Here is a 26,395-nt window from a genome sequence, read left to right on the forward strand (position 1 = left end):
AGATCTAAAATTTATTGTCAAAATAATGGCTTACTTTGTATGTCCACAAGCAGGGCCCTTTTGTCTCATTGGGGCTATAGCAAGGGATGGATTAAATGGGAATAAGAATTCTCATATTTTTCTCTTCCTTATGGTAGAAACTATAAGTGTGGATCAGACTGTAGCTCAGGTATTCCGACTGAGACCATACCAGGATGTCCATGTGAATGTTGTCGACCCAAAGGTATGTAATGTTACAACCGTGAATAACAATATTTCCATCTGCCTCCGCACTTAGCACAGGGGAAGTCATTTTTTTTTTGTTAAGGTGCATATTTCTTTGTCAAGGTCCAGACTCCAGAGAAAATAATAACAATAATGATAATAAGTAAATAAAAAGATTTCAGGGTCTGTTCAAAAGCATCTGGTGGTCTGGATTTGGCTCACCGTCTGCCTATTGACTACTCCTAATTTAGCACAAATGGGAGTCCTTCAGAGATCTTATTTGCCTTAGAGTTAGAATAAAGCCACCCCTCCCCCTTTGTTTGGTTTTTGTAAAAAAGGTATTTTCTCTTGTGCTTCAGATCAACGCTGGGGGTGAGGAGTGTGCTTAGACCTTTACTTTGAACTTCACTAATCCCCAGAATATGCCAGCATGCCGCTCATGATTGTCCCTGCATTCCAGCCATATGAGCGTCTTCAGTAGTTGTACTTTTAGGCCTTCCCTCTTAAGAGCATTTACTTGCTTTGAAAGGTCCTTTCATGTAACATGAGGTCATATAAGAGAGTGTTGTATTGGGAACACACACTGAAATCTATGTACTGATTCCTTTTTTAAGGATGTGACTCTTGACCTGGTGGAGCTGACCTTTAAGGATCAATACATTGGGCGTGGGGATATGTGGCGACTGAAAAAAAGCTTGGTAAGGCCTATGGTTGTAATGTGTGGGATGGAGGGGACACTGCCTTTTCTCATTGTTCAGGAACATGAGACATGAACATGGCTATCATGCAAAGCTATGGAGCACTGAGGAAAAGCTCAAGGACAGAAATCTGCCTCCTTCCTTTCTGTGTACTAGTGAGTGGGACTTGAGTGGGACCTGTATAACAATATTACAGTATTTAATTAAGTTGCTTCACAACCTTTTTCTGGAAAATAGTGTTCATTCCTGTGGATCACTGGTAGCCAACTATGCTAACGGCTGTTCATCATACTCTTTGTTCAGTGAAAAGAATTTAGAATATTTGGGAGAGGTTGGGTCCAAGTGAACTTCAACCAAAAATGTGCTAGAATTAACTGTTTCATGACATTGCCATTGTTAGACAACAGTTGAGAATTCCCACATTTCTGTATTCTGGAGTGTGGCTAGTGTCCAATCAGATTAGCAGCATACCAGATGAAGGTTAGCTGTTTCTCTTGCTCGTGTGCTCTCTGCTACATTAAACTATATCCTTTTACCTACACAAGTTGTAGCAGAATACTCTCTAGGTTGAGATGTTAATTGTAAATGTGCTAAGTGGCCTCCAGCCTTTAAGGTGTACTTCAGGGAGGGGGATCAGGGTCTCAGGGTTCTAACAACTGTTTCCTGTGAATCATTCTAGCTGCTTTGAGAGTTATTGCTTTTTCCACTATCTATAACTCTTTTGTCTTAGGTCAGCACATGTGCCTATGTCACCCAAAAGGTGGAATTTGCAGGTATCCGGTGAGTGCTGAATTGTCCTGATTTATTCTTATAAGTAGATGTAGAGAAGTGTTTAGATGTAGAGATATCTGGCTGCTCAAGTAACTGAAAGAAGAAATGCCTTGGGGATTTGTATACCCTATTTTTAACTCTGCTAGCCATTAGTTAATGAAAATGTCAAGGCAGAAAGCTCCTGCTTTTAGCCATCCTGCCCAGGTACAGTAAACGTATCTGTTGTTGCCTGTGCCATTAGATCAATGAGCTGAGCACACCCAATATGAGAACAAACAAAGGGCAGGTAAATTTTCTGCACTCAAGTCTCTGAAATATCTTATTCTCTAGTACATTTCCTCTTCCCATCTCAAAATTCTAAGTATCCCTTTTCTCCCCAATTTACCTATTTAATAGATTTGTGGATTATAAAGCCAGAAGAAATCATTGTGATCATTTAGTCTGGCTTTCTGAATAACACAGATCATGGGACTTCCCCTGAATTAATTCCTATTTGAACTAGATCATATCTTTTAGGAAAACATCCAATCTTGATTTAAAAATTACCAGTGATGGATAATCTACCACAACCCTGGGCAAGTTGTTCCAGTAGTTAATTATCCTCATTGTTAAAAAATTTGAGCCTTATTTCTAGTCTGACTTTGTCTAGCTTCAGCTTTCAGCTATAGATTCTTGCTATACCATTATTTGGGAGGTTGAAGATCCCTCTATTATCAAATTTCTGTTCACCCGTTAGGTACTTTAAAAACTGTGATCAAGTGACCCCTTACCCATCTCTTTGTTAACTAAATGGATTGAGCTTCTGGGATCTTTCACTGTAAGGCGTATTCTCCAATTTCAATCTTTTATTCATTCCCATGGTTGTTCTCTGAATCCTCTCCAATTTATCAACATCCTTCTTGAATTGTGGACAACAGAACTGGATACAGTATTCCAGCAGCAGTTGCACCAGTGCCAAATACAGACATAATATAACCTCTCTACTCCTACTCAAGCTTGCACAGTTTCCAAGCATCACATTAGCCCTGTAGGCCACATCATCACACTGGGAGCTCATATTCGGCTATTATCCATCATGACCCCCAAGTCCTTTTCAGTGTCACTGCTTCCCAGGATAAAGTTCCCCATCTGGTAAATATGGTTTACATTCTTTGTTCCTAGATGTATGACTTTACTTTTGGCCATATTAAAACACAGTGGTTGATTGCACACATCTTATCAAATGATCCAGATTGCTCTGTATCCGTGACCTGTTCTCTTCATTGTTTACCATCCCCCCCATTCTTTGCACCATCTGCAATCTTTCAATGATGATTTTATGTTTTCTTTCAGGTCACTGATAAAAATGTTAAATGGTGTAGAACCAGTCCCTGCAGGACCCCACTGGAACCGTATCCTCTCTGTGTCCCCCATTTACAATTACATTTTGAGATCTGCCACCCAATTTCTAATCCATCTAATATGTGCCATGTTGCATTTGTATCATTTAATTTCTTAATGAAAATATTGTGCAGTACCACATCAAATGTCTTAGACGTTCAGATATATTAATCGACACTATTATCTTTATCAACCAAATTTATAATCTCATCAAAAATATATCAAATTAGTTTGCTGAGATCTATTTCCCATAAAACCATGTGAATTGGCATTAATTATATTACCCTCCTTTAATTCTTTATTAATTGAGTCCTGTATCATTCATTCCATTATTTTGCCCAGGATCAATGTCAGACTGACAAGCCTATTACTACCTAAGTCATCCCATATACCCTTTTTAAATATTGGCACAGCATTCACTTTCTTCCAGTCTTCTGGAGTTGTTTGATCACAAACCTCCTTTTACTTCATGTGTTGTGCTCATACTGTTTCCAGCAATGAGGATGATGTTTCCTGTAGAGACTGTCACTGCTGCTCTTATGTCACCGGGTATAGGCTTTCCCTGCTATATGCTGTTTGATAGATATCGCTATTGATGATGGTCAAGGGAGTGATCATGCTAGTGCAGAACACTAAGCACTAGACTGGCCTTGAGAATTCTGTTGGTAGCGATCCCTCTTAAGTCAGTGACTGATGGGGCAGAGGAAAGTATATCAAATGAGGACATGATCTGTTTGTCTGAGCAACACTGGGCCTCATTACAGGAATAACTGAATGTATGTCAGTTGTTTACTGTGGCTGAACGCTTTCTGTTCCAAGAGAGCCATAAAGCCTGTTTCCCATGGTTACACTGGTTTTTACTACCCTGGAATTTTCGTTGTGTCCCTGTGTTCTGACACTGATTCAATGGCATAATTCTTTGTTTGGTCACTTCATGGGTGTAGTGCAGGCTGCTCGTTTCTGATCTGGAATGAAAAGGAATGAATTGCACCTGATAAAAAATAAACGTGTGGCAGGAATTCTGAGCAGTATGCAAAAGACCTTAAAGCTCCACATTTAAGTGGTCTTCTTTATGTCATTTGGTGACTTGTGGAAGTGGTGGGAGTTAGTGATGGGACAAATCTACTCATTTGGTTTAGGTGAGTGCCACATAATTTGCCTTTGGTATTTAGTGATAATGGAATACTGTTGTGACGAGATTTGGTGAGAGAGAGCAAAAGAGGGGTTCCTTTGGATTGGTGTTGAGGTGATAAGAGGTAGTGGTTGTTGTAGGGAGCTGCAATGGGAGGTCACTTGGCACTGGTGCCATGTAGGGGCAGCCATTTAAAGTATGTTTCAATTGATTTTACCCAAAGACCGTTAAGGGCTATATTCATGTCCCAATTGAATACAATGTTTGTCGTATCTCTAGCTAGAACATAGCATGTAGTTCTCTAATCTCCATACCAACTCTCTTTAACAAAGGTTATTTTTGCATTGAATTCCTTTCTTTGTTTTGCTTATAGGGCACAAGTGGGTGAGCTATGGGTTAAGAGTGAGAAGGTCACATGTGGGTACATCAGTGAAGATACCCGGGTAGGTTTTTTTTAAATTTTTTTCTCCTTTTCCTTCAGCTGATGTTTCAGGGCTACCAAACCAGTGAGTGTCTGGTCACTGTGCCATTGGCTATAGCCATATTACTGGTTTGGTAGCAGTGTTGATGTTTAATATGTTACTGTATGATATTGGATTTCTCTCTATTTGATGATCTCCTTTGGTTGCTCTTTTCTTTGGACTGAGGTTGCTATGAGCAGAAAGTAGGGCTATTGATTAATCGCGGTTAACTCATGCGATTAACTCAAAATTAATCGCGATTAAAAAAATTAATCACACTGTTAAACAATAGAATACCAATTGAAATTTATTAAATATTTTTTGATGTTTTCTACATTTTAAAATATATTGATTTCAATTACAACACAGAATAAGAAGGTTACAGTGCTCACTTTATATTATTTTTATTACAAATATTTGCACTATCAAAATGATAAATAAAAGAAATAGTATTTTTCAATTCACCTCATAGAAGTACTGTAGTGCAGCAGTTCTCAAACTTCATTGCACCGTGACCCCCTTCAGACAACAAAAATTACTACATGACCCCAGGAAGGGGGACAGAAGACTGAGCCCACCCAAGCCCTGCCACCCAGGTGAGCGGCCAAAGCTGAATCCCAAGGGCTTCTGCCCTAGGCAGGGGGCATGTAACCTTAGCTCTGGGCAGTGGGGCTTGGGCTTCAGACTTGCTGGGGCCCAGGGCCAACACCAGCCTTGGTAACCCCATTAAAATGGGGTCACGACCCACTTTGGGGTCCCAACCCACAGTTTGAGAACCCCTGCTGTAGTACAATCTCTTTTATCATGAAAATGCAACTTACAAATATAGGGTTTTTTTGGTTACATAACTAAACTTAAAAGCAAAACAATGTAAAACTTTAGAGCCCACAAGTCCACTCAGTCCTACTTCTTGTTCAGCCAATCGCTAAGAGAAATAAGTTTCTTTAGGTTTACAGGAGATAATGCTGCCCACTTCTTGTTTACAATATAACCTGAAAGTGAGAACAGGCATTTGCATGGCACTGTTATACCTGGCATTTCAAGATATTTACGTGCCTGATGCGCTAAAGATTGATGTGCCTCTTCATGCTTCAGCCATCGTTCCAGAGGACATGCTTCCATGCTGATGACACTTGTTTAAAAAAAAAAATGTGTTATTTAAATTTGTGACTGAACTCCTTGGGTGAGAATTGCATGTCTCCTGATCTGTTTTACCTGCAATCTACCATATATTTCATGTTATAGCAGTCTTGGATGATGACCAAGCACAAGTTGTTCATTTTAAGAACACTTTCACTGCAAATGTGACAAAATGAAACAAAGATACCAATGTGATAGCTACAGCACTCGATCCAAGATTTAAGAATCTGAAGTGCCTTCCAAAATCTGAGGGGGATGAGGTGTGGAGCATGCTTTCAGAAGTCTTAAAAGAGCAACACTCTGGATGCGGAAACTGCAGAACCCAAACCACCACAAAAGAAAATCAACCTTTTGTTGTTAGTATCTAATTCAGATGATGAAAATGAACATGCATCAGTCCACACTGCTTTGGATCATTATTGAGCAGAACCCATCATCAGCATGGACACATGTCCGCTGGAAAGGTGGTTGAAGCATGAAGGGATATATGAATTTTTAGTGCATCTGGCATGTAAATATCTTGCAACACCAGCTACAACAGTGCCATGCAAATGTCTGTTCTCACTTTCAGGTGATTGTAAACAAGAAGCAGGCAGCATTATCTTCTGCAAATGTAAACAAACTTGTTTGTCTGAGCGATTGGCTGAACAAGAAGTAGGACTGAGTGGACTTGTAGGCTCTAAAATTTTACATTGTTTTATTTGTAATCAAAAATAAATATAAAGTGAGCACTGTACACTTTGTATTCTGTGTTGTAATTGAAATCAATAGATTTGAAAATGTAGAAAACATTCAAAAATATTTAAATAAATCATATTCTATTATTGTTTAACAGCTCAATTAATCGTGATTTTTTTTTTTAATTGCTTGACAGCCCTAACAGAAAATTTTCATTAACTGTTTTTTGTTTTCTGAACTGGCAGAAAATATAACAGAGATGCTGAAATGTAAACTCTGAACAAAAAGGAATTTTACCAAAGGACAATGTGCTGCCCCATTCACCAACAAATACTTTAAGTGAAACCCTTGCAAGTTCCTTTTCATTATTGCTCACTCAAAAATTAATGGTGACACATGCTGCTGCCTATGAAGGATGTGGAGAATAACAAATTCCAAAAATCACACGATTAACACTCTCAGTGCAATGAGTTCAACTATATTAAGAATTAGACAAGACTTTGAAAAGCAAACCTCTCAGAGGTTACTGCAGTGCAGTCTATGTAGGCAGAGCTTATGGGTAGCTTAATAGTTAATGCCTATGTTGGAGAATGTTGGGATAACTGCTCAGGAGCTAAACAGCTTCTTTCTAGTTAATAGCCGTAGGAAGCCTTCAGCAGGTATGTCACCACATGACACTATCTCTCACTCCTCGTTAGGTGGTGTTCCGCTCAACTTCAGCCATGGTTTACATCTTTATCCAGATGAGTTGTGAAATGTGGGATTTTGACATCTATGGTATGTAGATAACTTTTTCTCACATACTTGATTTAAATGTCCTGCCTTGTACATAGACAATGCATTGGAAATATGAAGTTAGGGTCAGTTGCTATTAACACCAAAGTTGTGCTTTTTTTTCCATCATCTAAAACCTTAGCCCTGCTTGTTGTTGTTTGTCGTGTTCCTTTCTCTGGTAACACCAGTAGTGACTCTTAATGCCTGTAAGGTGGGCTGCCCTGATCCTAATACAACTTTTTGTACTGGAACCCTCAAGATAAGTTTACCTCAAAACTGGGAAGTGTGTGGGTGCATGTGTAATAAAAATAATGGCAGCTTTCTGATGCTTTTGTGTTGCCTTTTTTTTTTTTTTTTTTTTTGCAGGGGACCTGTACTTTGAGAAAGCTGTGAACGGTTTCCTTGCTGATCTTTTCACCAAATGGAAGGTACTGTTGCAGTTTCGTATAGAGCCTGCTTCTAAAAGAACAAGTCATCCCATGTATTTGTCCATTCTCCAGTATCACTTGTTTATCTAATGTGCTGATATCCTCTTTAAAAAGAGCCACAAGCCGACTATTCAAAGTTAAAAGTTAAGACCCTGATTTTTTTACACATTTACTGAGTCATCAATTGTAATTTCCAGTGGCCATGACTCCCTTAGCCATGGATCTTCACAAACAAGGGCCTTGGCGCCAAAAAGTTTAGTTTAAATAAGAAAATTACAGCAATCTTGAATAAGACACTTAAGATGGGGGTGAATGTGAAATCAACAAATTAGAGGGCAAGGGTAGATTTAAATAATCAAGAGCCCTAAATCTTGAACATGTCAAATGCATGCAAAGTGTGACTGACATTGCCAGGTGTCCAGGAGGCGAGAAGTGTGCACTTTAGGGTTGTCTTATCTCCGTGCTGCTTTTTGGCAATGTTATGAAACTGATAGGAGCCGTGTAAGACTTTATGCAGCTGGAAACTGTGAGATGTGAGTATAGTTTGTTTTAATATTGGGACTTGGGGAAGAGGAGGAGAAGAAGTTGCCCTCTGGTTATCCTCTTGGATATCTCAGTGTTTCTTTCTCTCAACTCCTCACCTGGGCCCATATTTCCCTTCTGAAGGGAGACTGGGAGATCTGGTCAGGGTGCTCTGTACAACTCCTTAGTGCAGTTTGTTGCATTGGCAAGAAGTCGTCGTCTTAGAGAATGGTGCGAAGTATGCCTCCTATGCCCTACTACTAGCTTGGCACTACAGGACCGACACAGCAGTGTTGTACAGCCATATAAGCCCCGTGCATTGTTGATTACAGGTGTATCAGTGTTTGCTCTCCTTTTTTTTTTTTTTTTTTTGTGATAATCTCTGTTCCCTATTCTTTTGTGTGTGTGCACTATTAGTCACTTACTGATGAGTGTGCGATTTCAGGGAGAAGAACTATTTCCCCCCCCCCCCCCAACTTCTTTCTATTTCTCTTGAACAGGAGAAGAACTGCAGCCATGAGGTGACAGTGGTTCTATTTTCTCGAACTTTTTATGATGCAAAATCCATAGGTAAGAAGCAATTGAATAATATTTTCTCCTCCTTCCCCTGCCCCACCTTTCCATACTCTTGTCTTCAGTGTGTCCCCCTTATCTCTTAGAGGCTGGTGTTAGCTAACCATAGTTTGTGCCAATGGGGAACTTAATTCCATTATTGGGTGCTGTGTCCTAGATTTCATTAGGAATGTGTTACGCAGGGAGTATCGGTGACAGTGGATGCTTCAGGAGATGCGTACATTCCTCTATAATGCATATGTACAACTTACACAACTCTGAGTCTGTTTTTATGATTTCTGTTAAGTCCTTGTTCTCCTCGGAAATGGTGGGGATGAGAAGGGATCTGTGTATCTGTAAACTTGCAGAGAACCTTATTTTCTTGTACCGTAACTCAGGTATATTTCAAAAGGTGAGCACAGCTGCCCTTTTTGTGTTAGGTGCACGCACTCCCTTCCAAAGGAGTCCGTGCCAAACACAGTGGGTGCTTGATCAGTCCTTATGTGAATCCTTTAAGGAAAAATCTAACATGAAAGGATGTGGGGCTGTCATAAAAATAAAGGGAAGGGTAACAACCTTTCTGTATACAGTGCTATAAAATCCCTCCTGGCCAGAGGCAAAACCCTTTCAGCTGTAAAGGGTTAAGAAGCTAAGATAACCTCGCTGTCCCACTGACAGACCAAAAAGAAACAGCCAAATGCAGTTCAGTGGACTGAAGAGTGTCAGAAGGCCTTTAACCAGCTTAAAGCGACACGCATGTCTGACCCTGTGCTGAGGGCCCCAGATTTTGACAAACCGTTCCTAGTAACCACAGATGCATCCAAGCGTGATGTGGGAGCAGTCTTTAATGCAGGAAGGACTGGATCAAGAGTTCCATCCTGTCGTGTTTCTCAGCAAGAAGCTGTCTCAGAGGCAAAGCCACTGGTCAATCAGTGAAAAGGAATGTTACGCCATTATCTTCGCTTTGGAAAAGCTACACCCATTCGTTTGGGGACGGCGTTTCCACCTGCAAACCGACCATGCTGCACTACAGTGGCTTCCCAAACCACCAAGGGAAATAACAAAAAACTTATTTGGTGGAGTTTAGCTCTCCAAGATTTTGATTGCTACATCCAACACATCGCAGGAGCTTCTAACAAAGTGGCTGATGCACTCTCCCGTGAAAGTTTCCCAGAATCAACTGGTTAAAATTGTCCTTGAGATGTGGAAAATATTGTTAGTATTTATACAGTAATAGTATATTTAGAGGTGCATGTGTCTTATTAACTCTGTTTTTCTCCTAGAGCGCCAGGAAGAAATCACAGCCAGTGTTTTCACCCTATCTGTGATTTGGGGGGCGTGTCATAAAAATAAAGGGAAGGGCAACCACCTTTCTGTATACAGTGCTATAAAATCCCTCCTGGCCAGAGGCAAAACCCTTTACAGGTGAAAGGGTTACTGTATATAGAAAGGTGGTTACCCTTCCCTTTATTTTTATGACAAGGGCATATATGCAAATTGTCCCCAAAGTACTCACTCTTATAGAAAGACCCCTGTGACTTTATTTTTAAACCAGTTTTAATATTGTCAGAGAGATCTGAAGTTTTTCTTACCGATTTAGATGTGCTCTAGAAATAACTTCCCTTGGCTAAAAAGGGGAGTAAGCGTTTTGGCACCCCTTTCAGATTTCTGAATGAACCATCTTCATCCTTGGTTTCCTCTCCCTTTCAGATGAGTTTCCTGAGATATACCGTGCTTCAATTCGGCAGGATCATGAGGGAAGATTTTATGAAGATTTCTACAAGTATATTTTCCCCTGTGATAGTTTTGTGTTTTAAGGGATATTTTTTAACAAACACATATGTAATTCTTATTAATGAGACCCATTTCTCGCTAGAATACATCACCAGGGCAAGATCTTAGCACAATGAGAGAGATCCCTCTCTGAGTCCTGGCAAATTGACCAGTTCTCCCCACACTCACATTTGCTGAATTGTCTTTCTGACTGGATGGTACACAACACAATCATACTGCTGCTTAGTTATAGGAATCAATGACAAACTTCAGAGGCTTTAGGGCTTTCTCTGTAGTGCTAATGGTAGCATTTTATGTAAGACTTGGCTGTCTTCAGAATTTTTACTTTTTTGAGTAGCCAAAGGACAGATGAACCGTTTGTGGGGTGCCAGTGCTGAAATTTTGATTGTATTTCCAGTTAAGTTCTGTGTCTACTGATCAGGATGGGATATGGTTATTGAAACTTTCGCCAGCTGGTAAAGTTGGTCCAGCTTGGAATGCCAGTTCCTCCTTTAAAAAGAAATGATGCTTTTCCATATTAAACATAGAACGTGTTACTACATTTCTGTCTTACATGTAGGCTAAAATGTAATATTTTGTATAAGCCACAGATTGTAAGATCTTCAGGGCAGGGACCTTGCCTGCCTTGATGTTTGTACAGCACCTAGCACATTGTGGGTATGAGTGGATACCAATACACATAATAAGATGTGTGGTAGCTATTCGCCTGGGAGACAGAGTTGTAGAAGTATTCACTCTCCTCTCTATCATTCATTTCCTCAAACTGTAGCTTGTGCATCCTTCTCTGCCTCTTAAAACTTCCTCTGAGAAGCCTCATGCTCTCCTTCCTTCTGTGGTCCTCAAAAGTTGTGTTCCTTTCAGGGTTGTAGTTCAGAATGAGAGACGAGAAGAGTGGACGTCATTGCTTGTGACCATTAAAAAACTTTTTATTCAGTACCCGGTGCTGGTGCGACTGGAGCAGGCAGGTAGGGAGATCTTCCTTAGGTGTTTTGGTTTTTTTTGCCGGGGGGGAGTAGGGGTTGTTTGTTTGTTTTTTTTAAGTGAAACTTAGCTGCAGAGCTTCTAGCTCTCGGTCTAGCAACACTACACTGAGGTTGCCTGTTCCAATGCGTATGCCACAAATGACATTCTTGCTGCCTCCAGTTTCTTGTGGCTCTGTCCTAAGATGGCCTAGGAAGCACAGATTGTGAGTCTGCATAGGAAAGAGGTGTGGGAATAACTCTGAAGTGTAGGAAATGCTCATTTGTCTTCATATATTAAAAATGAAATTACTTCTTTCAATTTCTTGTCCAGATGGCTTCCCCCCAGGGTATAATTCTACCTCAGCACAAGGAAACTACCTGGAGGCCATAAATCTTTCATTCAATGGTGAGTAATGAAGAATAAATTTGTTCAAAGTACAGAGAGGTGGGACCACAGAAAGTTACAGCCAATAGCTTTCTGTGGCGTGCTGCTTGCCTAACACTAACCTGTGAAAGCAAGGAGGGGAGGAATTTTTAAGTTCTCACTTCTTTCATTCAGCAGTAACTAGTCTGTATCTATTTCAGTGAGAACTGATATTAAAGATGAAAGATCTGAAGCTGGGCAGTTTAGGTTCTTGGAACAAACTGCAAAGCTTTGCATTAAATATTTTATTTTCCTTTGTCTAAATGTGTATTGGTGTGGCTTCTATACATCAGAGTCCTCCAGTAACCATAATGCAGTGGCTTTATTTTTTTGTAAAGAGGCATATCATACTATTTGATTCTGTTGCTCACTGTCATTGACATCTTGTGTAAGTGGCAATAAAGCAAACTCTAGCTGACAGGACAGGCACCCATGTATATAGATGCCTACACCCATCATCTTTGCCCTTCTTCCTAACTCTACTGCCAATCCACCGTGTCTTTCAAAATCAGGGTGCAAACATTTTTAGTCATCGCCTTGTAGGCATTAACTGACTGCACTCCTGTTTTTGGGGAAGGTTGCTTCCTAGCACCATCAGTAGTGAGTTTATTTCTTGAGCGCTTATGAAATCTTTAACATAATTTTATTTTAAAATATGTCTGTTCCTCGATTCTGATTTCTCAGTGTTTGACAAGCATTACATAAACCGCAACTTTGACCGGACTGGACAGATGTCTGTGGTTATCACACCTGGGGTGGGTGTGTTTGAAGTGGACCGTCTCCTCATGATCCTGACCAAACAGCGCATGATAGATAATGGTAAAATAGTTTTCATAACTAACTGGCAATGTTTTACAACCTCTGTGTATGCAAACAACCTTAGCTTTCCAAAAGTCACCATCGCAAAGTCCTGTATCCACCTCAATGATAGTTTATAGCTGGAAGACTTATTTCCATATTAAGTGCAATAATGGGCTGATTTTTAGAGGTCCTGAGCACTTGCAGCTCCAGTTAGTTTCACTGGGATTTGAGAGTGCTCAGCACTTCTTAAAATTAGGTCATGAGGAACTTTCCATTGAAAGACAATTTTATCTGATATGCATTAGTCATGGGGAAACTTTTCCTATCTCCCTTCCTGCATGCTGTATTGGTAAACCACAGCAATAACAACATCTGGGCACACCTATGCTCTCCATCATTTTTTGGCATTGCAGATCACTGTCGTGGAAGCAAATCCGTTGTGTTAAATATTAGACTAGAAAGAGCAGCCTGCTTATAAAGAAGGCTGCTTCTGCTTCTCAGTAATTAATACAAAGAAAGCATGGGATCATTAGCAGTTTATTGTAATCAGATTTAAAAATTTGGTTCCCATACAGCAGATTTATGTAACTTCAACTCAGACTTGTGACCTGTTTTGGATTAGGCCAGCAGCAACAGTTCTGGATAATATGTGGCTTAACCCCTTCATTTCTTTGTTTTCAGGGATTGGTGTAGATTTAGTGTGCATGGGGGAGCAACCACTGCATGCTGTTCCACTCTTCAAGGTAACAGAATCTTGGCTCCCCTGAAAGTGCTGCTTATTATGAGACTAATTGGACAAAATTCACAGTGATTTATTGCACCTGTGAACTCTCTCTTCTTTTAGCTGCACAATCGCAGTGGTCCCGGAGATTCTCGCTTCGGAGATGACTACAATATTCCACACTGGATAAACCATAGGTAGGTGTTGGGGCTATAGGTAAATATCAACTAGTGCTGAGCCTTCATGCTGCATGTTCTTCTCCACTGACCTGCTGAAGTCTTCATTTCATTCCATGTTGTTAGTTTCTATGCATTGTGACAGAGTCGGGCCAGATGGCTACAGGAGAGTAATAAAAGGCAGATATATTAGCCCCAGGCTAAGTAGGTCCCTTTTCCTTGGGTAAGGTAACAGGAAAGGTTCCAGAACAATCAGGAACCTTCTTGAGACAATTAAGACAGACAGGCTGATTAGAACACCTGCAGCCAATCAAGAAGCTGCTAGAATCAATTAAGGCAGGCTAATCAGGGCACCTGGGTTTTAAAAAGGAGCTCACTTCAGTTTGTGGAGTGTGTGTGAGGAGCTGGGAGCAAGAGGCACTAGAAGCTGAGAGTGAGAACACGGACTGTTGGAGGACTGAGGTGTACAAGCATTATCAGACACCAGGAGGAAGGTCGTATGGTGAGGATAAAGAAGGTCTTGGGAGGAGGCCATGGGGAAGTAGCCGTCGCACAGCTGTTCCAGGAGGCACTCTAGATATTGCACTCTTGCATTCCACAAGGCCCTGGGCTGGAACCCGGAGTAGAGGGCGGGCCCAGGTTCCCCCCAAATCCTCTCAACTCCTGGTCAGACACAGGAGGAGTCGACCTGGACTGTGGATTCAGAAAAATGGCCAAGCTGAGGGCTGCTGTGAAGCTCCAAAGCGAGCAAATCCACCAATAAGCGCAAGACCCACCAAGGTAGAGGAGGAACTTTGTCACAGCATGCAAAGCACAGGTAAAGCAAAGTGCATACATACAAAATTTCGAAGGTTATAGAGCAACTTGTAAAGGAAGGAATCTTGCTCTGAGGCTCCATGTCCAGCCGACTCATTTCTGTTTTTGAAGTTTGCTTAGGCAAATGCAGGAAGTTACGGAAATCAGAATGGACTAGTCAGATCACTTCAACCAACTCAGGAGTAAATCCTGAATAAACTGTTATGGGTAAAGAAAATGGTCTGATGTAGGTAAAGACTGGAGCAAGTGTATGATCCTAGTGAAACACTGAGACCTATAGTGTGATGTTCTCAACCACCAGGCCATGGTATAGTTATATTTCATTATTTCAAGTATCTTTTTGTTAAGTACTCTGACAGTATTCTCTGTTTTTCATAAGAGGCTGGGCCAGAAGTTGAATTATCCCCTCTCCCTCTCCCCCCCATACACACGTGCACAGATTCAACAATATCAATGTAGCTGCTGCTAGTATAGGCAAGTTTCCTCTTCATGTCTTTGCATGCCTAGGTGTCTTGACCAGTAACCACTCTCACAGATTGTTTTCACACATATTCTGTCCTTCCAAGTAGGTTGATCTTCTCATCAGCTCTTTGCCTTACATGAAAGAGTGCTCTAGGACTTCTCATCTGAATCTTTTCTTACTGCAAGATGCACATAATTGCAAATAGTTGACTGGTTGCAAATTCAGATGGGAGCAGCTTATAAACAATTATGGTGAGATCATTAGGGGCTAAGTAAATTAGGGAGAGAGTCACCGATGGCACATAGCATCACATCTTGCAAAAGTTAATGGAAGTGAACAATTTTCTGGAGAAAGAGGAAGGAAATGAGAGAGTTCAATTGTTAGATTATTGAGGTGAACTGTGGGTTAAGTTGCATTTGAGAGTCTAAGGGTGGGGTCTTTATAGATTCCAACTTTTTCTTGAACTAAAGTGCCTTTGTAACCATCTATCCGAATCTTTCCTGATGTCTACTTTATCTCTTTTCCAGAAAGAGCCTGGCTCAAAATTCTTCCCTTTTTCCCAGTCTGTACAGGCAGAAAATAACCAAAACTTAACACTTTTATTTAAAATGCCTATTTCCTAAAAGTTAACTAAACAAGCTTTTGTTTTTCCTTTCCAGTTTCTACACATCCAAAAGCCAGCTCCTATGTAACAGCTTCACCCCACGGATTAAACTGGCAGGAAGGAAGGTAGGCTGGTTGCTGGGATCTCTTCTTCTTGTCATCTGGACAAACTGTTGTCTCCTTAGCTGAGGCATGGTGTTCAGTGCCCATCTTTTCCACAGTCCATACTAATTCAATTGTGACCTAAAGGAAACCCTGCCTTCTTCTTGTTCAAAAATACTTGTAATTCTTTTTGGTGCCAGGCATCAAAGCCCGCTCCTAGCTCTGTCTTAATTATTACTTTAGAAAGCCTCCATCTATCTTGGGAGGGAGAAGGGACACTGGGGAGGAGGAGGAAAAATGTCTCTGGGGGTTGTGACTGGGTGTCAAATTTCTTCATCACTGAGATGGTCTAGCTGCGTGATTTGAGTCAGCAGAATAAACCCTTCAGTCTGATACCAAGTATTAAGTCTGACACTCGGTCACTGTGGGGTCAAATTTCCTTAGAACATGCTAACCTATTTTATTTTCTTTATCACATTTCCTGTGTCTGCTCCTCCAGTTGCTGACAGAGAAAGTGAAAAATGGTCGAGACCCCTGTGAGTAATTCAGTATTGGAATGACCCAGTTAATTTAAAAAACAATAAATGGCTCTAACAAGCCAATGACACTGCAATGAAACCACTATTCATGGGATTGAAAAGGAGATAATTGTGGCAAAAGGCAGCAAAACAAGACTTGTGTCCTGGGGTGCTGGTATTGGTGTCTAATCTGACTTCCTGGCATGTGATCAATGGAGTAGGTTCTTAGCCCTGACTGCTTGTCAGTGGCTAGAGGAGATAGTGTCAAGTTGATGTATAGGCCTTGGCCCTCTAGCAGTGTGACTTGTGGGAAGAATGGGCCTTGATTGCTGTGCTTGAGTGCTGGCAATGCCGTATATACAGAATTATATAATCTCTGGTTTTTCATACTGCAATACCACCTTTTTTCAGGAATGTGCATGTGAACAGAAGGGGGAATTATTTTGTCCTTACACAAGAGGTTTTCTGCAAACTTTCACATCCTGCTTTGGAGGTGGTCACAACTCCTCATAGAAATAGGAAGACTTGTCAGCGAATGACTGATGTAAGGGAGGAGTTAATAGTGAGTCTAAATTGCTGATTCCCAGGTGATTGCTTTCCCAGTTGAGCTAATAGATCTGTTTCAGTTGTTCTATACATGAGACTTTTCTGTGTGGTTCCTTACCATATATTTGGGGACAATTCCTTGTCTCTGAAGTGATAGCTGGCTGCTTATAATTTGTCCAGCAATCTCGGAGCTAAAACAGTAATTATAAATGAGACTCCAGTATTAAATGTTCTGTGTTCCAGCATTAGGGACTCCTAAAGATGCTGAGAATGCCCTTCCCATTCAAGTTGATTATGATGGCTATGATGCCCAAGTGTTCAGACTGCCTGGCCCATCCCGAGCCCAGCGCTGTACTTTCAGGTAGGACGCTTTTAAGCAAACTGATTCTGGTTCAGCTTCACCACTTCTGTGCATTTGCTGATGTATAAAATGCTCTTGGGAAAGATGGGGAAGGCTGAACACCAAGAGCTTAAAACTTGTCTGAGAATAGTGTTTAATGTTTTCAGCTGGTATCAGTGAGCTTCCTGCTGGTGGCCTTCCCACCATGCTACTGTGAAGCCACACTAATGCTATGGGAGCAAGTAAAAGGAATAACTATCAGTATAGTTCCATCCAATTTAAATTTTGCTTGCTTGTTCAAACAGAAAAATTATTTTAGCCATTTCTCCTTTTCCTGTGCTCCTGTCAGATTTTGCAAACTAAGCATGGTTAGGCTGGTTTCATACTTGGATGACTTTTGAGGAACACATTGGAGTTGCTGGAAGTGGAAATGGTCATTCAGAGAGTGGTGCTCTGTTCTCTGAGATGATACCAAACAGAGTGGGTAAGGGGTGTAGAATCCCTGAACAACTGAAAGTGTTAATTTCTGAATGCAAATTGAAATAGAGATATGACCATGGGGTCACTGAAAATTTCTGTGGCATTCCTCCTGGGTAGGGTGTTCATCCTGATGTCCTGGCCAAATGCTTTTTTGGCTAATTACATTCAATCTCTCAAGTTCCTGGTGCAGTTTCATGAAAATGGGGCTGCTTCAGAGTGTCATCCGTTATATCTTTCCTTCAGGGCTTAGGAGGCATTATATAGGAGAGCTTTGTACACAAACATCTGCATACATGGATTCATTCCCTCATGTACTGAGCTGATCGAGCTCAGCTTGGAAAGATGCCAGTACCTTTTAAAGATCTTTAATTTTAAGGGAGCTCTAGAACTCCCTGGGCAGTCTGGTTTTCTAGCTGTGTAGGGCTGGGCTTGGTTCCTTCCAAATCCTGACAATGCCATGGCTGGATGGGTGGCTGCAGAACTGTGGGAGGTGCTGAGCAGGCTCCCTTTGGAGCACTGCTGCCTAGCTAGGAGATTTCTAGCGTTCGGTATCCTATGTTGTTGGCCTAACTATTTAATATGCTAGCTAGGGAAGGCAAATGTGCCTTTGCAGTCATATATTCAAAGATGGTGACACTAACCCTTTACCACTGGGCTTGGATTCAGCTATCAGTCTACAGGTTCCTGGATAAGTGGGAAGCTGTTGGATCCTCTTGATTTGCCCAGGAAGTGGGATTTCACTTCAGTGCTATTGAACCTATGTATCCTTCAGTAGGTCTGTGAGGGAGAGAGAGAGCCGCACCAGGAAGAGCTCTAGCTCTTATGATGTCTCGTCCAGCCCTTCTGTGCAGAGCCGCACCCTGCTCCCAGAGGAGGTGAGGAGCCAAGCTTCCGATGACAGCTCCCTGGGAAAGATCTCCAACATCTTGATGATCCCACGGCCTCATTTGCACCAATACGAAGTCAGCAGCTCCTTGGGCTACACCAGCACCCGAGGTCAGACTGAGGCACGAATGGAGATGGGGAAGTCCCTTCGCTGTGCCCATTGGTTGTGGGGTAGGAAGAGAGAGGTCCTGAGTTCATGTCAGTCACTTCCAGAGCAACACAGAGTGGGAAATTTTCGCATCAGCATTCATGTTACAGCTTTTGAAATGTGTTTATCAGCAATGCACACCTCTGCGCTCAGTACTGTCTCTCCCTTTATACTTGTCCAGTTCCCTTTTGTGTTCTTATTGGCTCACCCTGTATAGGCACTGACACTGATCTGCCCCGGTTTCCTTCCCTGTTAACATCTTCCTTTAAGAGATCTATATTCTTCTGTGTCCCCTCCTACCTTTGGATCCTCTGCAATATGGATATGTGCAACTAATGTTCCATTTTCCAAGCCACTTATGAATCTGTATAATAGAATTGCTCTCAGCAGTGGGTCCTGCGGGACCACCTTTATAACTCCTGTCCATGAGGATTTACTGTCATTAACTATAACTTTCTGGATCCTTCCTCCTGCCAGCTAACAGAGCCATTTTGCCATGTTAGCACTGGTGCCTGCTCTTTTTATTAATTTCATCCACTGACAGCATGTGGTGCCTTCTCCTATGCCCTGCTGAAATCTAGATAAATTGCACTCTCTGTCCACCTTTCACCAGTACTTTGATGCTCTTTAGAAGAAATCAGTCTGATTTTTTTTTTAACTCAATCTGCTCTTAATGAAGACTGCTTATGCTTTCCTTTTCACCGAGGTCTTGCCATCTCATCTGACACCAGTATCTGCCCTGTGATAGGAGTTGGACATACTGGCCTGTAACTGCCTACTGTCCTATTAAAAATGTACTACCGCTTTTGCTGCTTAAATTCTCCAGTACTTTCCCTATATCAAGCAATATATAAATCAAGATGATTGTATTTCAGATATTGCTTTACTTTTTAAGGAGACCATCTGTGGGACTGGGCTGAGGAAGGGGGTCAAAGACTTTTTTCCCCATTTCTACCACTGACCAACTATGTGACCTTAGACAAGTCACTTCCCCTCTGAGTCTGTTTACCCACTGTAAACTGGGGATAATTGATAAATACCTTTTGTAATATACTTCATCATCTATAGATGGAAAGTGTTCTACAAGAGCTAGCTAGCTATCATTGGGCTCTTAAGAGTTCTGCAATAGAGCCCATCTGCTCCTACTGCTGGATGTCAGTGTATGTCATCTTCTGTAATCTGGAAACTATCCCTCTTGCCTCACTAAACCTGATACAGGAGTGTCTGCCCCATATGGGTAGGGTCTTAAGCCTGTTCTTTCCCCTTCACATTTTTTGCTATAGCTATGCCCAGGATGCATTCTATTAGCTCTTCCATTTCTGTTTCTGTTACCTGTTTTCTTCTTTAATTGGATCTTTCGGTTTACTGCTTTTGGGAACTCTGTTTCATTATTGAATATCCTCTTTCATTGTTGTTTGCAGTTTCCTCTGCACTCCACACTTTTTTATTGCCTTGAGTTTCCTCTTGCATAGTCTGAACCTTTTTGTATTCTTAACTTCTTCACTGACTTTTTCTTAGGTGTCCTGTTTGCCTTTGTCTAAGACACTTTTCTGTGTTCTCCAATCCTCAATGCTTCCTTCTCCTGCATACTTCATTTCTTTCCTTCATTTACACTTAATTCTAAATAAATGCTTTTGTGCTGTGCATCAGATAGTAGTGACTTCATCGAGCTCACCAAGATCTTGTATCCTGTGGTGAAAGCATGCTCTAGTTTAATGATTCCTGCCACTTCTTTCAATGGTTGAAACTGCCCATTTTTAAAAAAAAAATGGAGTACTTAGATCTCCCCTTTGCCCCATCTCCTATAACTTCGCTGCAGTTGCTCTCTTTAAATTTCTGCTTCATCATCAATATTTTGTTATAACTTGTCAGGAATGTCTCTAGAATTCTGAGTGAGAACCCCCTGTTTATTATTGAAAACCAGGAAGAAATAACAGTTCTTCATGGCTTGTTTAAAAATTGCTTCCTCTCTGGCTTTCCTACTTTAATGCTTTTAAATGCAGAAAATCCTGGTTCTGTCTTGTCTGGACTCCCATTTATAGTGTAATTTCTGGATTAGTACCATCTGCCTCCTTCAGCCTCCCTCTGCCCGTCCCCACTTGTCCTAGTGGCCCTTATTTTATTAAGTAGTGCTCGTTTGGTCTTCTGTTAACTGAAAATTGTGTTTTGCAGATGTCCTTGAGAATATGCTAGAGTCACAGCAGCGAGACTCCAGTGCACCAGGGAGGTTTCATGTAGGCAGTGCAGAATCCATGCTGCACATTCGTCCTGGGGGGTATACACCACAGCGGGCATTAATAAATCCCTTTGCGCCATCCCGCATGCCCATGAAACTCACATCCAATAGGAGGCGTTGGATGCACACGTTTCCTGTGGGTGAGTCTTTGTTATAGTATGTTTTTTTTGAAACTGTCAAAGCTTTGAGCTTTAACATGGGGAGGGCACCCCTCTAAATAAGCTGGCAGAGTGAACTGTTCTGGTTTCTTGAGATAGAATGCAGCACAGTGGGGACTGAGCCAAGTACTGACGCAACCTGATGCCCTATTGTCTCTTGGGAATGTTGTCATCTTCTGGTGTCTTCAGTGCTTGAATAGCATGGAGCAAGTTTGTGGAAGATGGAGGATATGGAAGCCCAGAGTTCTCCTTTTTTGTCTGCAGCAGATGGGAATTTCTGGTGGCCTTTACTAGACAGGAGATTCTGGAGGGGCTGTGACTGAGCTCAATAAGTGAATTATTATGGAAGTGCACACCTTTATGTTCCAGGTTTGAGATTCAAATTCTGAACTATGCGCAGCTTGCCTTGAGTCTTGTAAAAAGGCCTTCCAAAAAGTGTGTCTATGTATTTTAGAACGGGAATCTTCAGTACTTCATTTGATACCTCCTGCAGATTGAGAGGACTATGTCTTACAAAATTTCTAAGGGACATTTTAGTGCTCTGTATCTATTAGTGGTGCTTCTGCTGTGAAGAAGGAGTTGGGGGGTGAATTGGGGAAAACTAACACAACGAGAAGTTTGGGTGAGACTGATAAATATATAATTGACTAGGTCCATCAGGAGAAGCAATCCAGATCCACCACCAAACTCGTCAGAACATGGCAGAAATGCAGGGCAACGGGCAGCGGGATCTGACGCACTCCTCTGCTGAGCTGCTGGAGCTAGCCTACCATGAGGCAACTGGCAGGTAAGGCCATCACCCAAGTAAAGAAACTGATCTGAGTTTAAAAAAAAAAAAATGTGTAAAAGGCTAGCCATATATGGGGTAAAGAAAATAAAGGTTCAGGACATACATATTTTGTAGCATGCAGCATCAGCGCTGTGTACGTATGCCACAATTTTTATTGTCGGGCATAAGGTCCCAGGAGCAAGCATGGAAATAGGGTTTATTTTCGCTCAGTTCATTCATACTTAGGTTACTTCTTGCTGACTCTCTGAGACCCACAGTCATGCCAGTGTATCGCCCCTGGGATCATCCAAGAAATGACCACAGCAGGTGCCCCAGGCCTTCAATAACTGCCCTACTTCTTGGTGCAGGGAAGCAGTTGCTATCTCAAAAGCTGTAACTTCCCATTCCAGAGAAGTATATTTCGAGCATAGGGAAGGGCTTTGCCTTATAATACTGTTAAGCAATTTCAGCCCTCTTTTTCCCCACTACTGAGACCTGATGAGAAATTAAAACTGTGTTTGACATGATAGAGAAATGTGAAAAATGCAATGCAAGAACTGGACTGCCTGTAAGAATGGCTACCTGTTCTTAAATTACAATTTTTTCTGTTTACCTACAAATCTCATTCAGTGCACCAAACAGTATTGGGAGCTTACACAGGCCTGCAGTATCAGCATAGTCACTGCATCTTGCCCCCTGCGAGAGCTAAATCCATTCATTAGTCGCTATGTATATGATGGATTTTTTTTTTTTTTAAGTTATTTCGGAAGTTAGACCCATCACTAGATCTAGGCTATCTGCTGAGCTACATAGTTATCCTCCCACCCACCTCCCACCAAGGTATTCCCTTACTAGCTTTTTAGCTACATCTCTATTAACAATGTCTTTATTATTTCCTGTATCCATGTTTTACATTTTTTTTCTCATTTAAAAAAAAAAACAAAACAAACTTTAAATGTTCAGTAACTTAATCACTTTAGAATTGTCATTAACTTAATCTCTTTCCTCCGTCATTAACTTTAATGGGTCTGTTTCCTTTCAAGCATTACTTTCTCTTATGTCTTTGTAAAAGTCCTTATTGTTCCCCTTCCATCCCTTGGCTGACATTAACTTTTACTTTTTGCTGCTCTGTCATTTCACTTCAAGCCCTAGCTGTGATTGACCCTCGTTTTTTTTTTTTTGGTTTCCTCTCCCTTCTCTATTTCCAGTACAGAGTTGTTTCACTCTCCAATCTTTTAAGCAGTTTTTCAGGAAGTCTCACTGGTTAATTCTTCTTCTTTGCAATTTTCTTTTCAAGACAAGTTTTAGTCTCACCTTTAAACAATGTTGTCTTTTACGATTCTCTAGCCTCCTCCTGCTTACGATGGATTTTAATGTTCCCATTACGCTACACTTACCAAGTTTTAGTTCCCAAATTTTGCTTTTTAAAAAATAAATCTATGCATATGAAGCTTTTCCTTATATGTTAAATTATGATCACTAACATCAGGCTTTCCTACTCACACATTCTCAATTGATTCCTCCCTATTGAACATAAATAGATCCATGGTAGATTTGGATCTGGTTGGAATTTCCATTTTTTTAAAGTTGAACCTGTGCATAACATGGGAATCTTCTTCATCCTTGTTTAGCTGTATTTGTCCCCTAGTAGATGCATGGATAGCTAGTCATCCATGAAATCCATTGTCCTGTGAGAAGACAGTATAGGTCTGCCATAGATTGCGTACCAAATTATAGGGACCAATATTCTGCATTGGTACAGAACCTCCTAAGTTCCTTCCAGGCCTGTCCCGATCCCTGTGTGTCGTATGGAGCATTGATTCACCAAAGGCTGAGCTTAGACCCTAGGTTGCTTTTGCATCTGAATTTTGATTAAAAGACTTGACCTAACTCTGAGAGGGGGTATTGTTTCTCTGTAAAGAACCAATTTGCCAGCATCTTGTTCTCTCCAGGCACATCACTTCTCGTCATCCAGGTGACACCATCTCCTTCCTGAGCTTCAGTGGAACAAATGAGTTTTCTGGCAGTTTGGTCAGCACTAATGGTGCAGGTAATAAACAGTCAACTGAGCAGGCTTGGGGATTTTAAATAGAAGTATGAAAGGACTGGTGATATGGACCTACAAGAGGATGCTATGTAAGAGGATAACAGTCACAAAGTAACAGAACTAGGACCCATAGAACATGGTGGGTCCAGGAGCTATAGGGTACAGGTGATGAATAACACTAAGCACTTAATAGTTCCAAACTAATATATAACTAACTGTACATTGAGCAATTAATGTCCATTATCCCCTCTTATTGTTTTGTATCTTTCTTTCCGCTCCTCTAGTTACAGTTTATAAATTGCTTGGTATAGAAAAGATGTCCATTGTTTGTTTGTGCTTAACAAATTCGCTTTTACAATGTATTCAGTTGAAAGTAAGATAATCTGTTCCATTAACGCAAAATCTGGTGTCTAGACATGGAAAAAAAAAAATGGAGCAAAATTTTCTCTAATGCTCCATGGTGTACTTTACTTTGCTATAGTATATTGGGTGTTCCCCTTCTTGGGTTAAAGCAAAATGAATCTGAATATTAAAATATCTGAGTTGCTTGTTTGAGATGATTCCATCTTTCTAATAATTCTCAGAGAATAAAGTCTGTGGTAATTAGTAGTGAGCTATAGGCTTCAAGAGAAGTTGTAAATAGGGTTTTCCATTTTGAACTGTAGGTGCTGGGTTGCAGAGCTTTTTACAGACTTTAAGGCCCAGATCCGACTAAACAGTTAAGCATGTGCCTATTTTAAAACAAGATTACATAATGTGATTAACTGCTTTTTTGGATTTGGGCCTGTGTGAACAATTGGATGAGAATCTGTACTTGAGGAAATAAAATGCACTTTTAAATGCTAAATTGCAGATTATTAGGAGAAAATAACAGAATGCCACTAGCCATCACCTTCAGCCCCCAACTAAAACCTCTCCAACGCATCATCAAGGATCTACAACCTATCCTGAAGGACGACCCATCACTCTCACAGATCTTGTGAGACAGGCCAGTCCTTGCTTACAGACAGCCCCCTAACCTGAATCAAATACTCACCAGCAACCACACACCACACAACAGAACCACTAACCCAGGAACCTATCCTTGCAACAAAGCTCGTTGCCAACTCTGTCCACATATCTATTCAGGGGATACCATCATAGGGCCTAATCACATCAGCCACACTATCAGAGGCTCGTTCACCTGCACATCTACAATGTGATATATGCCATCATGTGCCAGCAATGCCCCTCTGCCATGTACATTGGTCAAACTGGACAGTCTCTACGTAAAAGAATAAATGGACACAAATCAGACGTCAAGAATTATAACATTCAAAAACCAATTGGAGAACACTTCATTCTCTCCGGTCACTTGATTACAGACCTGAGAGTGGCTATCCTTCAACAAAAAAACTTCAAAAACAGACTCCAGCGAGAGACTGCTGAATTGGAATTAATTTGCAAACTGGATACAATTAACTGAGGCTTGAATAGAGACTGGGAGTGGATGAGTCATTATACAAAGTAAAATTATTTCCCCATGTTATTTCTCCCCCACTCCCCACTGTTCCTCAGATATTCTTGTTAACTGCTGGAAATAGCCTACCTTGCTTGTCACCATGAAAGGTTTTCCTCCCTCCCCCCCTGCTGCTGGTGGTGGCTCATCTTAAGTGATCATTCTCCTTACAGTGTGTATGATAAAACCCATTGTTTCATGTTCTCTGTGTGTGTATATCAATCTCCCCACTGTATTTTTCACCGAAAGCATCCAATGAAGTGAGCTGTAGCTCACGAAAGCTTATGCTCAAATAAATTTGTTTGTCTCTAAGGTGCCACAAGTACTCCTTTTCTTTTTATTATTAGGAGTGTGTCTCTTGTACTGAGACCCCAGTTACTGAAAATTTCTTCTGAATCTCTTAAAGCCAGTAAAACAAATTCGCCAAACTAAGCGTTCTGTTGCAGTAACTGTCTGTCTGTTTGTGGCCTAACTTTTCAAAGTATCATCTACTACAGGAGTAAGCAACGTATGGCACACATGCCAAAGGTGGCACACGTGCTGTTTTTCAGGGGCACTCACACTGCCCGGGTCCTGGCCACCGGTCCGGGGGGGCTCTGCATTTTAATTTAATTTTAAATGAAGCTTCTTAAACATCTTAAAAACCTTATTTACTTTACATACAACAATAGTTTAGTTATATATTATAGACTTGTAGAAAGAGACCTTCTAGAAACGTTAAAATGTATTACTGGTACGCAAAACCTTAAATTAGAGTGAATAAATGAAGACTTGGCACACTGCTTCTGAAAGGTTGCCGACCCCTGATCTACTATTTAGATGAAATGTGATAAATAGTAGAATTTTCCAACACTTTGAATGGAGTATTTTAGACTCCCCTTGTTCTCTTCTTCTTTCTAATTTCACAGGTTCATTGAGTTTTTGCCTTCCAATGTACAGTTATGATTTTTGCACTTATTACACACACTCCTCCACACACTACAGTGTCTGAAACAATTTGCTAGCAAACTTACTGCCAATAACATTTGTTTGCATCTATAATTGTGTGGAAATCCTTATTGGTTAATTAGTCACTGTAAAGTTATTTCTTTCGTGTCCTTCCCTGGGTTTCATTTGAACATGGTTAATATTCTTACCTTACTTCTATATCTTCCAAGTTGATTTAATT

At 41.0% G+C, this 26,395-nt stretch overlaps 1 protein-coding gene across 31 annotated transcripts in view; it reads left to right on the forward strand.

Annotated features, from left to right (window-relative positions):
* Nucleotides 1-26,395, forward strand: part of DEPDC5 (DEP domain containing 5, GATOR1 subcomplex subunit) — a 64,605-nt gene that overhangs the window by 3,080 nt on the left and 35,130 nt on the right. For 13 of the 31 annotated variants that reach the window (XM_043498011.1, XM_043498038.1, XM_043498036.1 and 10 more), the window contains 20 exons: nucleotides 138-223; nucleotides 819-902; nucleotides 1,633-1,682; nucleotides 4,559-4,628; nucleotides 7,163-7,241; nucleotides 7,605-7,666; nucleotides 8,689-8,758; nucleotides 10,451-10,523; nucleotides 11,396-11,499; nucleotides 11,828-11,902; nucleotides 12,605-12,739; nucleotides 13,403-13,464; nucleotides 13,566-13,639; nucleotides 15,557-15,626; nucleotides 16,102-16,138; nucleotides 16,910-17,026; nucleotides 18,252-18,482; nucleotides 20,692-20,895; nucleotides 21,565-21,700; nucleotides 23,635-23,732. In XM_043498011.1, the coding sequence (XP_043353946.1) occupies nucleotides 138-223; nucleotides 819-902; nucleotides 1,633-1,682; nucleotides 4,559-4,628; nucleotides 7,163-7,241; nucleotides 7,605-7,666; nucleotides 8,689-8,758; nucleotides 10,451-10,523; nucleotides 11,396-11,499; nucleotides 11,828-11,902; nucleotides 12,605-12,739; nucleotides 13,403-13,464; nucleotides 13,566-13,639; nucleotides 15,557-15,626; nucleotides 16,102-16,138; nucleotides 16,910-17,026; nucleotides 18,252-18,482; nucleotides 20,692-20,895; nucleotides 21,565-21,700; nucleotides 23,635-23,732 (1,917 nt within the window). Of the gene's footprint in view, nucleotides 1-137; nucleotides 224-818; nucleotides 903-1,632; nucleotides 1,683-4,558; nucleotides 4,629-7,162; nucleotides 7,242-7,604; nucleotides 7,667-8,688; nucleotides 8,759-10,450; nucleotides 10,524-11,395; nucleotides 11,500-11,827; nucleotides 11,903-12,604; nucleotides 12,740-13,402; nucleotides 13,465-13,565; nucleotides 13,640-15,556; nucleotides 15,627-16,101; nucleotides 16,139-16,909; nucleotides 17,028-18,251; nucleotides 18,483-20,691; nucleotides 20,896-21,564; nucleotides 21,701-23,634; nucleotides 23,733-26,395 lie in introns of all 31 variants that reach the window. The other 18 variants (XM_038373181.2, XM_043498031.1, XM_043498015.1 and 15 more) reach the window with 2 other exon arrangements.

This window comes from Dermochelys coriacea, chromosome 15, assembly GCF_009764565.3.
Source record: "Dermochelys coriacea isolate rDerCor1 chromosome 15, rDerCor1.pri.v4, whole genome shotgun sequence".
NCBI lineage: Eukaryota > Metazoa > Chordata > Testudines > Dermochelyidae > Dermochelys > Dermochelys coriacea.